This window comes from Stegodyphus dumicola, chromosome X1, assembly GCF_044657685.1.
Source record: "Stegodyphus dumicola isolate Sdum_Otavi_A_Nest chromosome X1, ASM4465768v1".
In the NCBI taxonomy this organism is placed as follows: Eukaryota; Metazoa; Arthropoda; class Arachnida; order Araneae; family Eresidae; genus Stegodyphus; species Stegodyphus dumicola.
The window spans coordinates 48,512,441-48,527,353 of NC_140780.1; the positions used below are offsets into that span (position 1 = coordinate 48,512,441).

The following is a 14,913-nucleotide window of genomic DNA, read 5'->3' on the forward strand; positions in this document are numbered from 1 at the left end:
TTTTTCCCGTAGTATCATGATGTGCCGTTCTTAAAGCATAAGCTAATTCATTTATGTAACCATCCCAGCGCTTGTGATGTGTGCTCACGTAACTGCGAATTATTTTTACTATGTTTTTATTAACTCTTTCTGCTATGTTAGCCTGTGGTCTATACGGAACCATTTTGATATGGCGTATATCAAGTCCATTGCATATGTTTTCAAATATTTGACTAATGAATTGTTTTCCGTTATCGCTAATGACTTTTATCGGTGCACCGTATTTTAAAATGTATCTGTGTAAGAATGCATCTGCGACTGTTTTGGCTGACGCGCGTTTAAGTGGAACAATTTCTATCCATTTTGAAAAATGATCTTCTATTACTAAAAGAAAACGATTTTTATTTAACTCGTTCTGGGGGAAGGGACCAAGGAGATCTATGCCTAAAATTTCAGTCGGAAATGTAGCGCGAATGCTATTTAAGTACCCGGCCGGGCTGTAATTAATATCATTTATTAACTGACATTGATTGCAGGACCTGACATACGCCGTTACTATTTTTTATAATTGCGGGAAATATACCGCCTCGCGTACCCTTTTTATAGTCTTTCTGACCCCGAGGTGGCCCGCTGTTTTTTTTTCGTGCAACTCCCTCAAAATGCTTAATCGAAGCGAGGCTGGGATGACTGGCTTATACTCAAGATTTTCGTTTGTTGTTTTCGTATAGAATAATAAATTATCTATTATTTCATAGTTTTTTGCTCTATTTCTTATCGCATCGATATCTGTATGCTCAAAGCTTTCGGGGTCTTTCAAATAAGCATAGATATTTCCAAATTCAGGATCAGCTTTCAGTTCAGTAATAACCGTATCTCTAGAATCTAAAATTTTTGAAGTCAACACAGCGCATTTAAGATCATTTCCTTCATCGTCCAGTTTTATACGAGAAAGTGCGTCAGCTACATTGTTTTCCTTACCCGGTTTATATTTTATTGTGATATTATATTCTTGGAGTTTTAAAGCCCATCTTATTAACCTGGGCGTTAGGTTTTTCCCCGAGTAAAGTCTACCAACAGCCGCATGATCCGAAAAGACTGTTACTGGCGATTTGCCGAAATAAACTCGAAATTTGTGTACAGCCATTAATACGGCTAATGTTTCTCTTTCTGTAGCTGTATAATTCCTTTGTGTTTGATTCAATGTTTTACTAAAAAATGCCAGCGGATGGTTATTTTGCATAAGAACCGCACCCACCTCATAGTCTGACGCATCTGCCGCAATTTCCAGGTTTTCGTCCCCCTCAGGGAATTTTAAAACAGGGGCATTAATAAGCGCTTCTTTTAATCTTTCAAAAGCTGTGTTAGCTTCCGCTGTCCACGTAAATTTACTCTTTTTTCTTTTGATTACTAAGAGTGGTTCAACAATATTAGCGAAATCTTTTATGAAAGATCGATAGTAAGAACATAATCCAAGGAAAGACGAAAGTTTCTTGGCGGTGTTGGGCGGTGGGAAATTCTTAATAGCTTTTATTTTTGAATCTTGCGTTTCTATACCCTTTTGCGAAATTTTATAACCGAGATATTTAAGTTCTTTAGTTGCGAACTTGCGTTTTGAGGCGTTAATTGTAAGACCGGCCTCTTTTAATAATTTAAAAACTTGTTCGAGGTCATTAATGTGTTGCTACAACGTACTACTCGTTATAATTATATCATCTAGATAAATTAAAGTTGATTTTCCTAGGACAGGCTTTAGAACAATGTCCATAGCTCTCTGGAACGTTGATGGGGCCCCACACAACCCAAAAGGCATGCGTAAAAATGCATAAGTGCCCGATTTTGTTATAAACGCGGTTTTATGTATATCTTCGGGTCTCATAGCTATTTTATAGTAGCCAGACGTTAAGTACAAAGTAGACATATATCTCGTCGATTTGATCTGTCTAATGATCTCGTCTATAACCGGCAAAGGGTAAACTGGAAATTTAGTGATACTATTTAGTTTTCTATAATCGATAGCAAACCTCCAAGCCCTTTTATCTGAAGGAGGAAACTCGTTCTTTTTCCTACATAGTACGACTGGACTCGCGTACTCACTATTTATGGGCGTTATTATTTTATTCTTTAACATCTCCTGAATATGTTCTTCGATGATTAAGTCTTTTTGTTTATCATAGCGATACGGTTTAGTCCTACAAGGGTTTTCGGCATTTAATTGAATCTTGTGAGTCACGATCTGACAGTTTCCTGGTTTTTCTGAAAACAAATGAGAAAAATTACTCACCACTTGCTGTATTGCTTTACTTTCCTGGTCATTCAGATGGCTAAGGTCCAATTCAGGTGTCTCCACAGGTTCCACCACCCTCTGGTCCATCTCCAACACCACGGAACTATCTTGAAAATTTAATTTGGCCCTCGCGGCCCTTAAAATGTCCATACCTAAAATAAGAGAGTGTTGCAGGTGTTTCACCACAAAAATTAATACTTTGAGATTTTCCTCTTTTACCTGTACGTTTAATGATACTTTCCCGATGCAGTGACATGTTTTTCCTTGCGCCGCTATAATTTCCGTATTTCTGGTTTTAAAGAGTCGTATCCTATAAAAATTCTTTTTGAAGAACTTTTCACTCATGAAATTTCCTTCTGCTCCTGTATCGATGAGGGCTTCTACTGGTACATCGCCAACCAGGACTTGTATAATTGGTAGCTGTGAGTTTTTTACGATGACTGTATTTAAATGTCTATTTGAGGGTTTTTTAAAACTTCCGGGGTCTGGACCCTCCCTTTCACAGGCCCCTCTAGTCGTTTAAAGCTTTCCTTTCAATCTGTGTCTTCTGGGTACGCGGACGCTTATTTTCAAATTTTCTTTTTGGGCCTTGACCTTCGAGTTTCGATGCGTTAGCTTGATAGTTCTTTCCCCCATATGAGCGATTTCCATTTCTGGTTTCCTCCTTCCTTCGGGTACTTTGAGAATATGTTTCCCCTCTCGCTCTTTCCGCGATTCTGCGATTTTGAAACTTCACCGCCAATTCGAAGAGTTCCTGCAATGTTCTTGGGTTTCTAATTTCAAAGTAGTCTTGGACAGCGGGTAACAATCTTGGTAATATTATTTCAATTATCTCCGCATCGGGTTTTTTCCCATACAGCATATCCGTTAGCTTGATTTTTCGTAAAATAAAGTCCGTCAATTGTGCTGTATCCCGTTGATAGAAACTATATAGTTCGGCTTCCAGCCGTGCGCGATCTTTCACTATGGGGAAGGCCTTTACTAACGATTTTTTGAAATTTTCAAATGTATACGTCGGGCTTCCAAATTCACCTAGAAGAAATTTGCCTATATTTTTTTCCACCATAGCGCGGCCTGTCCTCTTAGTGCTGATGTGGCGATGGCAACTTTTTGTCTTTCAGGCACAGGGTAGAGCTGAAAGTGGTTTTCTATACCTTCTAAAAATACGGACACCGAATTTTTTCCGTCGAAATAGACGTTTGGCTTGATTGATGCTCTCAAAGTCTGGACCAGGTATCCAAATCCTTCTAACTGAGTTGTCATTTCTTGGTGTTGTCCAGCGGCTTCCATCCAGTTTTCGGCCATTTCAGTTCGATAAGTGTTCGGGCGCCAATATAACGTTGCGCTCCTCCAACTGGCACGCAACCAAGAGGTGACTGTGAAAACTTGTATAAAAGATAGAAGCTTGTGAAGGGTTTAAGTCCCTTTTTATTCAACGTAATGAATTACAATTGCGTTCTCTTGACGCTTACAAACGGTGCCAACTCGGCAGTCAAATAAAAATAATAACCTGAAAAGAAAGTAAAGACAAGATTCTAACTACGAGGCTCTCTAAAATAACTAACTCACCGCGTTTTACAATACCGCTGCTAATTCAGCAGACTTGAAGCTCACTGGAACAATTGCCACTACTTCCCGCCAAGCACATAGGCCGCAACGCGGGGTTCTTCAATTCTCGCTAACTACCTCCGCGCTCGCTAAGTAAGAATCTCACTCTCACCGAACTTGTTTCCTTCTATTTAAATCAGAATACTTCAGCTGATAATTTGAATGCTTGCGCGTTCTACTCAAATTTACATATTCTGGCATTGGCAGTTTCAGGGGAAAGTAAGGCTTGACAGGAAAGATAGTTTAAACTTAAAATAAATGTTAGTTAAAATAAATATAAACCCTACAGCGTATTTAATTCGTCATCTGAAACTAAAACTATAATGTAAAAAGAAAGGTTTTAGTAAACCTTACACAGAGTTTAAATATTTATTCAGTGAATAATTTAAAAACCTCTTTAGTTATCAATATACAATAAAAAGATAAATCACAGTTACGTATAAATAGAACGCATAAGTCTTAAAAGAATTTAACTTAAAACATTTTTAAATTACATATTCAAAAGTCCAAGTCGAATGACTTAAAATCTTACACAATTAAAAATATCGAAGCGGTACTGAAATAATTTTTAATTCGTATTTATTTTATGAAAATAAAAAATATAGATAATTTTTAATAATTAAAAATATTTCCTGAATTAGGTACGTTTTTAATCATTATCAGAGGATAATATATCAGAGGAAATACTTTCCCCTGTGCAAACAACTTCTGGTTTTCAAAGACTCTCTTTCCTATTGCTGCAGTTTTTGAGAGAATAACATGGTTCTCTTAGGTTATTGCAACAAATCATAGGAAAGGATTCGTTACACATATTATTAAGAAAAGCTTTGAATAATCTTGTTCAAGTATACTCTTAATTCCGAGTATTCTCAACACTAAATACCTCAGAACACCCCTAAAAGTTACCAGATGAGAAATTTGCCTTCTTACAATATTTGTTACACTCAACAGCATTTGTAGTCTGAGCATTACTTTGTTTCCGTTTAAGCTGATCTCTTTATTAAACAACTTGATTCAAATATTTTCATATTTTAAATAATTTTAATAATCTTTTATAGCTGTATAAGTTGCGTGTTTTTTAACTCAAAAGCTTAGATTTGTTCATAGTAGTAGTCTCAAAATTACTTCTGTCAAAAACTACACGGCGAATTATCTTTTAATAAATATTTAGACACTTGAATATTCATGTGCAGTATTTGAAAAAAAGCAATTTCCGTTAGATATTCAAGATCTTTTCCATTACAGGAGGACATACACCAGACATGTTTTCTACAGAAAAAATATATACACTTCAGCGTTACATACTAACCACCATTAACTAACTACTAACCGCCATTACTACTAACCACCATTAAATTAAGTACGTTGCTTTTATATCTTATAGCAGTGCTCGGGTTTAAAAAGTAATTATTGTTAATAAAAGTTTTTAAAGAGTATCATTATATTCCTTTCTTTCTGTACTGAAATAACCAAAGAGACATATTTCTTATGTTTAGAGAAATTTTACCACAATCGAAATAAGGTGATAACAAAAGTATCTTTCTCAATGGAAGTATAATGCTAGAGAGAATATACAGAGAAAACTGTTTGAAGTGTGTTATTCTGTAATGAGAAAAGATCCGATATTTGTTTTTAAAATAGTATTATTTTTCTTAATTGTTCTACCAGGGCTGGAATCCAAGGGGAAGTAGGCTAGATGCATGGAAATTTTAGTGGTTTCTCTATGTGTAACATAAAGACGAGCTAGTTTCACTCGGGAAATTTCTAACAAGGCATCCCTTATCCTAGGCAAATAACATTTACTGTTTTGCAATGATCAATCAAACAACTTAAGTTTTAAATACAGTAATAAAACTTGAATTAAAAATGTATTTCGACAAGTTTGGACATAATTCAGTGAAAACACTGTTGTTCGTTTAATAGATTACGGTAAAACAGTTGAAGATTATCCTGCGTAAATCATGCAGTGGAGCACTTTCTAAGGAAATAGATCATTTGATTACTGGAAAGGAGAAGGAGGCCTGTATGTCCTTTGAAGAAGAGAGTAGAAATGCCTTCGTAGGTGATTTTCAAGGGAAACTGGTTAGCGTTATTATTACATATGAAAAATGAAAGCACGAAATCTCCCATACAGCCAGCCTGTTTACCGGAATTTCAAGCCGGATCGAGCTATTCCGTGATCATTTATTTAACCACTTTGTAGGATTTATATTTATTTTAACTAACATTTATTTTAAGCTATCTTTCCTGTTAAGCCTTTACTTTCCCCTAGAATTGCCAATGCCAGAGTATGTAAATTCTTAGTAGAACGCGCAGAGTATTAAAACTTTAGCAGAAATAAATTGAGTTAAGTAGAAGGGAAACGAGATTGTATATGTGCTTCTTGAATCACGAGCGTGAAGGTTGCTAGGTAGAAATTTAAGAACCGCGCGTTTCGGCCGGTGTGCCTATTTCGGCAGTTCGTTGAATCTTTCAAATTCTTAATCAGAAAGTTTGCTGAATCTCAGCTGTATCTTAGAACGCGGTTAAGTTAGTTACGATTATAGAGCCTCGTAGGTAGTGACTTCGTTATTTATTCATCCTGTCATTTATTTTTAGTTGCATTTTTGTCTATTTTGTTCAACCGCCGGGTCGGCGTAGTTTGGGAGCGTCAAGTGAACGCAACTGTGATTTCTAAAGTGAAATAAAAATGGATTTAAACCCTTCTTACGAGTTTGTGTAATTTCCAGTTCATAGCAGTCACTACTACTGTTGCTGACAAGTTGGGGCCTCCCAACATCATAACTTAGCCACTGATGACCCAGATTTTGCAAAAGAGTTGCTCCTATTCACAGGAAAATTCATGAAACGTAGGCAGCCCGTTATTTGGAATTTAGGATAAAAGCTTAAAAATATATTCATTTGCATTTTCATAATCGTGAACGTTATGAGCAGGTAAAACTCGATGCTGTAATCAAACATTTAAAGCAATATTACAAAGATATTTTTCCGAAATTAAAGTCTATATCATCTATAATATTTCCCCTTTGAAATAAATTCTTGAAATAAACTACGAGGAGCGATTTTTACAAACTGTTATATAAATTTTCATAAGATTGAATGAAAAATTGGATATCTATACCTTAATGTTCTTTTTTTAAACTAGCCCACATCTGAATCATATCAATCCAGACTCCAAATGTGATTCATATTAAAGCTCATGCAGTGATATCGCCTCTATATTTGAAGTATAAGTAAACAAAGGAAATTCATAAGGATATGTTTATGGCATTTAAGCCATTAGAAACAGTTCCCCTGTCAGAAGAGTAAAGCGGCTAGAAGAAGAGGTCAGTTTCAGAAGTCAGTCAGAAGTCAGTTTCAGAAGTGTCAAGCGGCTAGAATAAGAGGCTCCTTTGAAGACTATCCATGCACCAGTCATCCGTTCATAACATCCGTTCATAACACAACAAACTATTGCTAAAAGGAAAAATTTTTAAGTGTTCCCTAACTCGAATACATACCAATAGAATCCCATGGCAGTGTAGAATTAGTTTTAAGAAAATATTTTATCAGAAGAAAACTCCCAGCTTGAAATGTCAGCAGACGCACAGAAGATAGATCATGTAAAGATTTCGGAGTCACGTCTAAGAATGTTTTATGAGCTATACTAAAGGTTTTTTATAGATTTGTGACGGATGAAACATGGGTACACACTTCGATACTGAAAGTAAAGACAGCATGCATGCAAGTATAGTTTTTCTCTTGCGAGGGAAAAGTGTGATGTATCAGCCTTATCAGAGACAATGCTAAAGTCTATTAATGAGTACCTTCAACGCGGTAAAACATACACAATAAAGTATTATGCCCAGTTAATAGCAAAAGTGAGCTAAAAAATTAAAACTGAAGGAAAGAAAAACTCGTCGACAGCTACATTTTGCATATGATAGTTCCTCAATGAATGCTGCTTATGAATTGATTTTAGAGCATGATGAAAAGCGTTTTTTCTTCCAGGGAAGACAGAGTACATAAACGGCAGGAAAAATCGCTTTGCCTTAAGTAATGTTAAAAATTCAAAATTATTTGAATATTAACTTTTGTTTAGCATTCAAACACTAAGCTTTGTTTTTTTATACTACATTCTACAAACGTTTTGATCATTTCTTGAAGATAAACTCATTGTCATACAAAATAAATTTTCCTGAGTCAAAAGTCTGGATTTCTTAACTAGCAAATTTGATTCAATGTCGTATATTAGGCTTGTAAATTGCTTTAAATTAAGATATTGTTACTGTTTTTGTATTGATTTAGCTATTTTTAAATAAAATTAATTAAAATTATTTTATATTCCCGTGCAATGCAGCACGAGACTTATTCGAAGAGAAAGCTACGCCGTAAAAATTAAAATACTGGAGCACGCGTATTTAACATTTAATAAATAAATGTCTCGCAATTGTACTCTTTTGGTATCCAGAAGCATCCAGAAAATACGAGAAGTTTCTGGTGCTTGATTTAAAAAGCTTATAAAAGCTGGAAGAGAACTACTCAATTCAGTTGTTTTATGAGTTTGTTTAGAAAACTGTTGTTGTTTACTGTAGCGAATTCGCGGTGAATTCGGATTAGCATTCTCTATGTTTCTCTGTTTTAAATTAAGTTCTGTTGAAAGTTTTAGTAGTTTAAAATATAACTTCTGTGTGATATTGCAATATTGTAATAATATTTGAGGAAATTTAAGCATTTTGTTTTATTTGTTGCGTTAATAATAAATTTTATTCACTTTTCATCGGACTTGTGCATTAAATTTCTTACGAACCCGTACGCACGCAGTAGTGCCTTTTTCGTGAACTGTTTGGGGCCTTTTAAGAATAATAGATAACAGCGTTAAATGTAATTTTTAATAAGAAAAAACTGACAGAGGGTGGTAGTAAATGTCCGTTTGTGGTTTGGTTTATTTGATTACGGCTAAGTACGCGACAGCTATCTGCTTGAAGGGAGGGATGACTTCGTTGAGGACGTTCTAAGGGAAACTGGCTCATATACACGTTTCATATCGGGAAAACCACGAAAGCGCCCATGCTACAGGCCCTTTCCGGGATTCGAACCTCAGACCGAACTACCACTATTCAGCGACTTTACCGCTTGGCTGCTGGTAGGCTGAATGTTCGTTTGAAAATGATGACAGTTTATACTTTTAGAGAGAATTGTAACATAATTATGTATTCTTTTCTTTTTCTTGGCATTAAATACCTGAAGACCTAATCAAGGAAGAAAAGCTCGAGACTTTGTACTTTCCTTCGGTTTCAAACAGAAGCTTTAATCAGGCTGTACTTCTTTACTGCAAAAAAAAAAAAAAAAAAAGGCTCCCCCCCCCTTTTTTTTTTTTTTTTTTTTTTTTTTGACTTTTTCTTAAAAGAACTCTGAAGATGGCTTGTCGCAGATAAAAGAATAAAGTAAGCTTCTGCATAACCTCGCGTGAGCATTAAACAGACAGTTTCTACACTAATATTTAAATTTTTGAGAGTTTTTTATAATGTAACTACATATTATATTTCTTCGTGATTAGCAAAAGCGGACGTTTGAGCAGTAGTGAATTATCTATTATTAGAGTAGCAATTTTATCTCGCTGCGGATTTCCGAGATTATTATTCCTTATTTCAGGGCATTTTTCAGAAGTTTCACACGTTTTTTACTTTTTCTAATATTTATTAAAATTTTTGGAGCATTTTTAAGCATTAAATAATTTAATTCTTTCCTAAATGCTGCATTTAGGAAAGAATTAAATTATTAACTTAAAAACATATTGCAGTAAAACAGATGTTACGTTAAATAAAAACGTATTTGCATACGTTAATAATGAAGTTAATCAAAACACTATCCATTTAAATGAAAAACTTAAACTCCTGCAATAGCTTGACAACATTACAAGAATTTGACTGGTTTCTAAATATTAAATTTTAATTTCAAAATATATGTATATTATTATGATTAATTAGCTAAGCGTTAGTTTAAGTTATTGCTTCTCATCTAACATAAAATTTTGGAAATGTTTATCTAAATCTTCAAATACAAAATTTCTGGGAAATTCTTAGTATAAAACTACTGGGAGTGGTTTATTTAATTATGACAAAGCACTCGAAGGCTGCCTGCCTGAAGAAAGATTTGTCTTCGTGAAGGACTTACTACAGGAAACTGGCTCTATCTGCGTTACGCATAGGAAAAACCACAAAAAAGGCCTATGCAGCAGCCAAATAAAAGCTCGGAATTTTCCAGAATTTTGCGAAATCGTTAATACAAATCATAAGCCATAAATGTTTTCGAAGCCAGCAAACATCCTCAGTTTTACCTTTTACTTCGAGATAAAATTACAGCCATACCTATTATCATACGAAAGTGGAATGCATCCTGCTTTAATCAGTAACTAACGTGATTAAAGTTTAGTACATTTTAAAGTATAGCCACTGAGGAATCGGAGTATGTGTTGTAAGTTGAGGATTAAGACCGGGTCTTTCTGAATTATCACATTGTCATCCAATTTTATCAAAACCTTATTTCCTGTTTGCATTTTATTCGCAACGTTATCGAACTATATGTATCTATGAATGCCTGAAATATGTACAGCATAAATATTTGGTTTGGGGAGCCCAGCTAAACCATACACTGCTGGACATTAACTTTGCTATATCAAGAAGGAAAGCAGTTAGAAGAATTACATTTATTTTACACATATATGATATATTAGGATCGATCTATCTTTGAAATTAGGCAAAGAATGCACGGCCAGTCGGATTAAAAAATTGTGGGTGTAAGACAAAGTCAGCCCACAGACCAAAAGATAGATTGCCTAACTCTCAAAGCATAAAATGGGAACACAAGTCAATACAAAAATTATAAAAATTTGGTTAAAAGGTTTATTCTTCGAAGCCCGATCATTGCTGGGCTAGCTGTACGGCATCCTTGTAAGGAGAAAAAATTACTCTGATCACAACAGGATAAGGAGCTATCCTTGTCCTTTCAAAGGAAAGGGGCAATGAACTTTAGAAATAATTGTAATAAAGCAAACAATTCTGTTTTTATATTTATCCTGATATATATGGTTCTCTGATTAATCTATATTTTGTATATCCAAAGAAAGACTTGATTTATTTGACTACGACAAAGCACTGAGGGCTATCTGCCTATGGGAAAGGATGCATTCGTGGAGGCCATTCCACTAGAAACTTGCTCGTATACACATTACACATGGGGAATACTACAAGACGCCCAAACACCCAGCCCGTTCACCGAGATTCGAACCCAGGGCCAAACTAGCAGTATTCAGCAACTGCCGCTGGTGAGCATATCCGAAGAAAAAATACAAAATGTTGGTGAGGAGAAATAAAAATTAGGATTTTTCCCTCACTGTTTGGCACAAACTGTCAAGCAGCCAACTAAAGTTATAGTGTAAAGTATTATGTCTGGAATAAGACACAGAGAATCTACATTTAGTAGAAGGAATAATGCACAAGCAACAATAGAAAAAAATCTTAAATGAACAACTTGCGCCACAGTTTAAAATCTGGTTTACTGTCGAAGACTCAATTTTTATGCATGTTGGAGCTCCTTGCCACAAAACGAAGTACACTGCCCTCCAAAAGTTAAGGAACAACCAGTTTTTCAAAGCTCGCTATTACAAAAATGTCAGTAACGTTTAAATTCACAGTTCATATGCATGACAGTAACGAAGTTTAAGAAAATATATGCAAAAACAATAGCTACAACTTTTATTTTATAGAAATGAATATTTATATAGGAGTTGGAGGAAAATATGCCAAAATTGTAATTTTTGTTCACGTTGTTATTACAGTTTCGTGGACAATATCCACTAAAGTTTATCAATGTCCAGGAAAAGTCGTTTGTCTGATTCGTTGAGGTGGCGGGCGATCAGATGGATGAAAATGGGGATGTCACAAGCTGATGCTACTAGACATCTCAATCTCTCTGGTAGTGTGGTCTCCCGACTATGGAATCAGTTTTAATCCGAGGATTCTGTGTCTAGAAGACATGTCCCAGGCAGCCCTAGACTTACAATACCTGCGGAAGACTGTTATTTAGCTCTTTCGGCCCGAAGGAGGAGCAACATTACTGTGCCTCAGCTCATGGCAGATCATTTGGTGGCAACAGGAACAAGAATCTCAACTACTGCAGTGCGCAGACGCCTGCACAATACAGGTCTGTATGCAAGACGACCAGTTGTTTGTGTCCCCTTGACGTGAGGACATAGAAGTACCCATTTATGTTGGGCAAGAGAACATATCTCCTGGACCAGTCAACAATGAGCGTCTGTTCTCTTCACAGACCAATCCAGGTTCACATTGGAGCGTGATTCAGATTGTCAGCTGATCTGGAGGGAACACGGCACCAGATATAACCAATTCCACATTGTGGAGAGGCACAGTTACAGAGGTATTAGAATAATGGTTTGGACTGGGAAATCTCTCTCGTGGTCACACTGACCTACGTGTGTTCCATGGAGGAACTTTGAGCAATGTGAGATATTGAGACGAAATCCTTAATCAATATGTCTACCCATCACAGTATGGAGCGGATGGAATGGCCAGCTCAATCCTCAGGCCTGAATTCGATAGAGCATCTTTGGGACTACCTTGGGAGACAAGTTGCTGCTTTAAGTCCTCCTGTAAGTTTGTTAGATGAGCTAACAATAATTGCTCCGTGTCTAGTCGTTGCTTCCTATTTCACTGACCGACAACTTAATTGACAGAATGGAACCTCGCTGCCGCCAATGTATTGCAGCTAGGAGTGGACACATTCCTTATTAGAACCCATTTTTGTAATGTTACCATCCCATTTTTTCTCCGAAGTGTGATTTACGTTTTCTCTAAGATTGAATTTCTCTGCCAAAAGTAGTTTGTTGTAATTCATGTTTGTGTTGAACGTTAGAAACATTTTATGTCGCATTCATTTTAGAACTGTTTAATGAACATGTCCTGTAAATTTCGTGTTTTTATGTTGCTTCATTCTCAAGTTAGACCAAAAAACATGCTGTTCCCTAACTTTTGGAGGGCAGTGTATTTCATTAAATTTTGTTTTCATGAAAACAATGTTAAAGCACTTTTATGGCCACGCAAGAATGCAATTTAAAATTCATGGGGAATGGGGAGCAGAAAACTGAAGAAAATGTATATCGATAAACATACAATTCAATAAATCACTGAAATTTGAATCATGAAACTGAAATACTGAATAAATGTAAAATTCTAATTGAAAATCTGTCAAATTTCCCAACTACTCTTATAAAGAGTGAAGGAGAGAATACAAAATACTAATATTAGTTTGTACAAAAAAAAGTATTTAAAAGCAAAAATAAATGTAAATGATTATTTTTTTCATTTAGTCTAATAATTTTTACAGCTGTATAGAATCATTGGCTTTTAAAGTCAACCATAGTTGCGTAACAAACTGAGTGATTTAAAAGCAACAATTTTATTTTTTAACAATTCATATTTTTATTTATATTTTAACACTATATTTAATTGATATAATTTATAACACATTCATTTGTTAATTTTGTGATCATTTGCACATTAACATAAGGGGCTTTTAAAGTCACATGTTACATACCTGAGTACAAAATATTTGATTTTTATCACAGATTCTGTTAACTCTTTTTACACCTAGAAAAAGGCTGTGAATTCTTGTCTCGGCAAAATAAAATTTTTATACACTCAAAAACTGATGACAGGAAACGCAAGGAAGCATTGATTATACTGTCACGTATGATGGTTGATGCCACTGTATGAAATATAAGACCTTTCCATTTCTCTCCCACGACCTGTCACGAACAGTGGATTCTCACAGTTTTGCCATTCTGTAAGATAGAAGATCTTCAGCTTATTTCTCATTTTTCATCAGTCTGTTACTAATTAATATATTGAACGATTCAAAAGCAATAAACAAACTTCTTAATAAATAAGCATTCATTCTACGTTTTCTAATAATATATCTTACGGAGATAAATTAAAGCACATTTAATTTTTAACACATTGAACTGATAATTTTATGAATATTTAAAGCTTTGTTGTAGTTAATAAAACATGTTATTAACGTATGTCACATAACTGACGCAAAAATTTTCTGGTTCTTGACTCTCGATCAATTTTAGCTGACCGTCTTCGATGAAGGAATAGAAATATGCAATCAATGGTTTTAGTGGAGCTGGTGGAAGAAGTACACTGAAATGGTTTTAAATTCGATTCTCAGCCGAGATAAACTTTCTACTCTTGTCCTAATATCTTTAATGAGGCAGTGGTTTTTTTTAAGTGTTTTATTATAGTGTTCGTGTAATGGTGTGTAACTCGAGAAATTCCTTCGCTACGCATTACCTAATATTGCTTGAAAATTGTAAATAAAAGTGCTAAATTTCGTAACGAGATACCAGTTTTATATGGAGGGGGAAAAGGAAGAATTTAAATTATGTCTGCGTACATTGTAAGAGTAAAACGAATGTTTTAGTTAGGGTAAAAATAACAGGTTCATCTTTCACATCCTGCAATCTTTCTCGCTTAGCGCTTCATTATTCTCACGAAATTCGGCTGCAATTTGAGAACTTGGGCTTAAAGCAGACAAAGAGGTTTTGCAAGGTACTGCCAGTATTTAAAGTATTAAACGTGTTTTACTTATATTGGCCCTTTGCATGTCACTTAAATTAAGCATAGGAACACAGTAGTAGTTGTAAAAATGATTGCTTGTTTTGTACAGCTGTAGTACAGAAATAAATGGAAAACACCTTGATGTACAAAAAATTTATTATATTTTAACAAATTTAAAAGAAATTATCGACTGACAATAATAATAAATTCAAAGATAATATAATTTCAATCTTCTTATTCTTTCAGGACGGTATCACAGCGCTGCACCTTGCTGTTGCTCAAGTTAAGGAAGATGCAATTCGATTGCTCCTCAGTCGCAAAGCAGATCCACTTGTACCTTATGGGGTAAGTATTGCAGATAGTATCCTTAAAAATATTTCCCAATGTTTAAAAGGAATTCTATTAACAACGCCATTTTAT

General features: G+C 35.0%; 1 protein-coding gene across 2 annotated transcripts in view; it reads left to right on the forward strand.

Annotated features, from left to right (window-relative positions):
* LOC118201491 (uncharacterized) overlaps nt 1-14,913 on the forward strand; it is a 219,342-nt gene that overhangs the window by 91,773 nt on the left and 112,656 nt on the right. For both annotated transcript variants that reach the window (XM_085808427.1, XM_085808426.1), the window contains exon 3: nt 14,740-14,838. In XM_085808427.1, the coding sequence (XP_085664553.1) occupies nt 14,740-14,838 (99 nt within the window). The remainder of the gene's footprint in view (nt 1-14,739; nt 14,839-14,913) is intronic.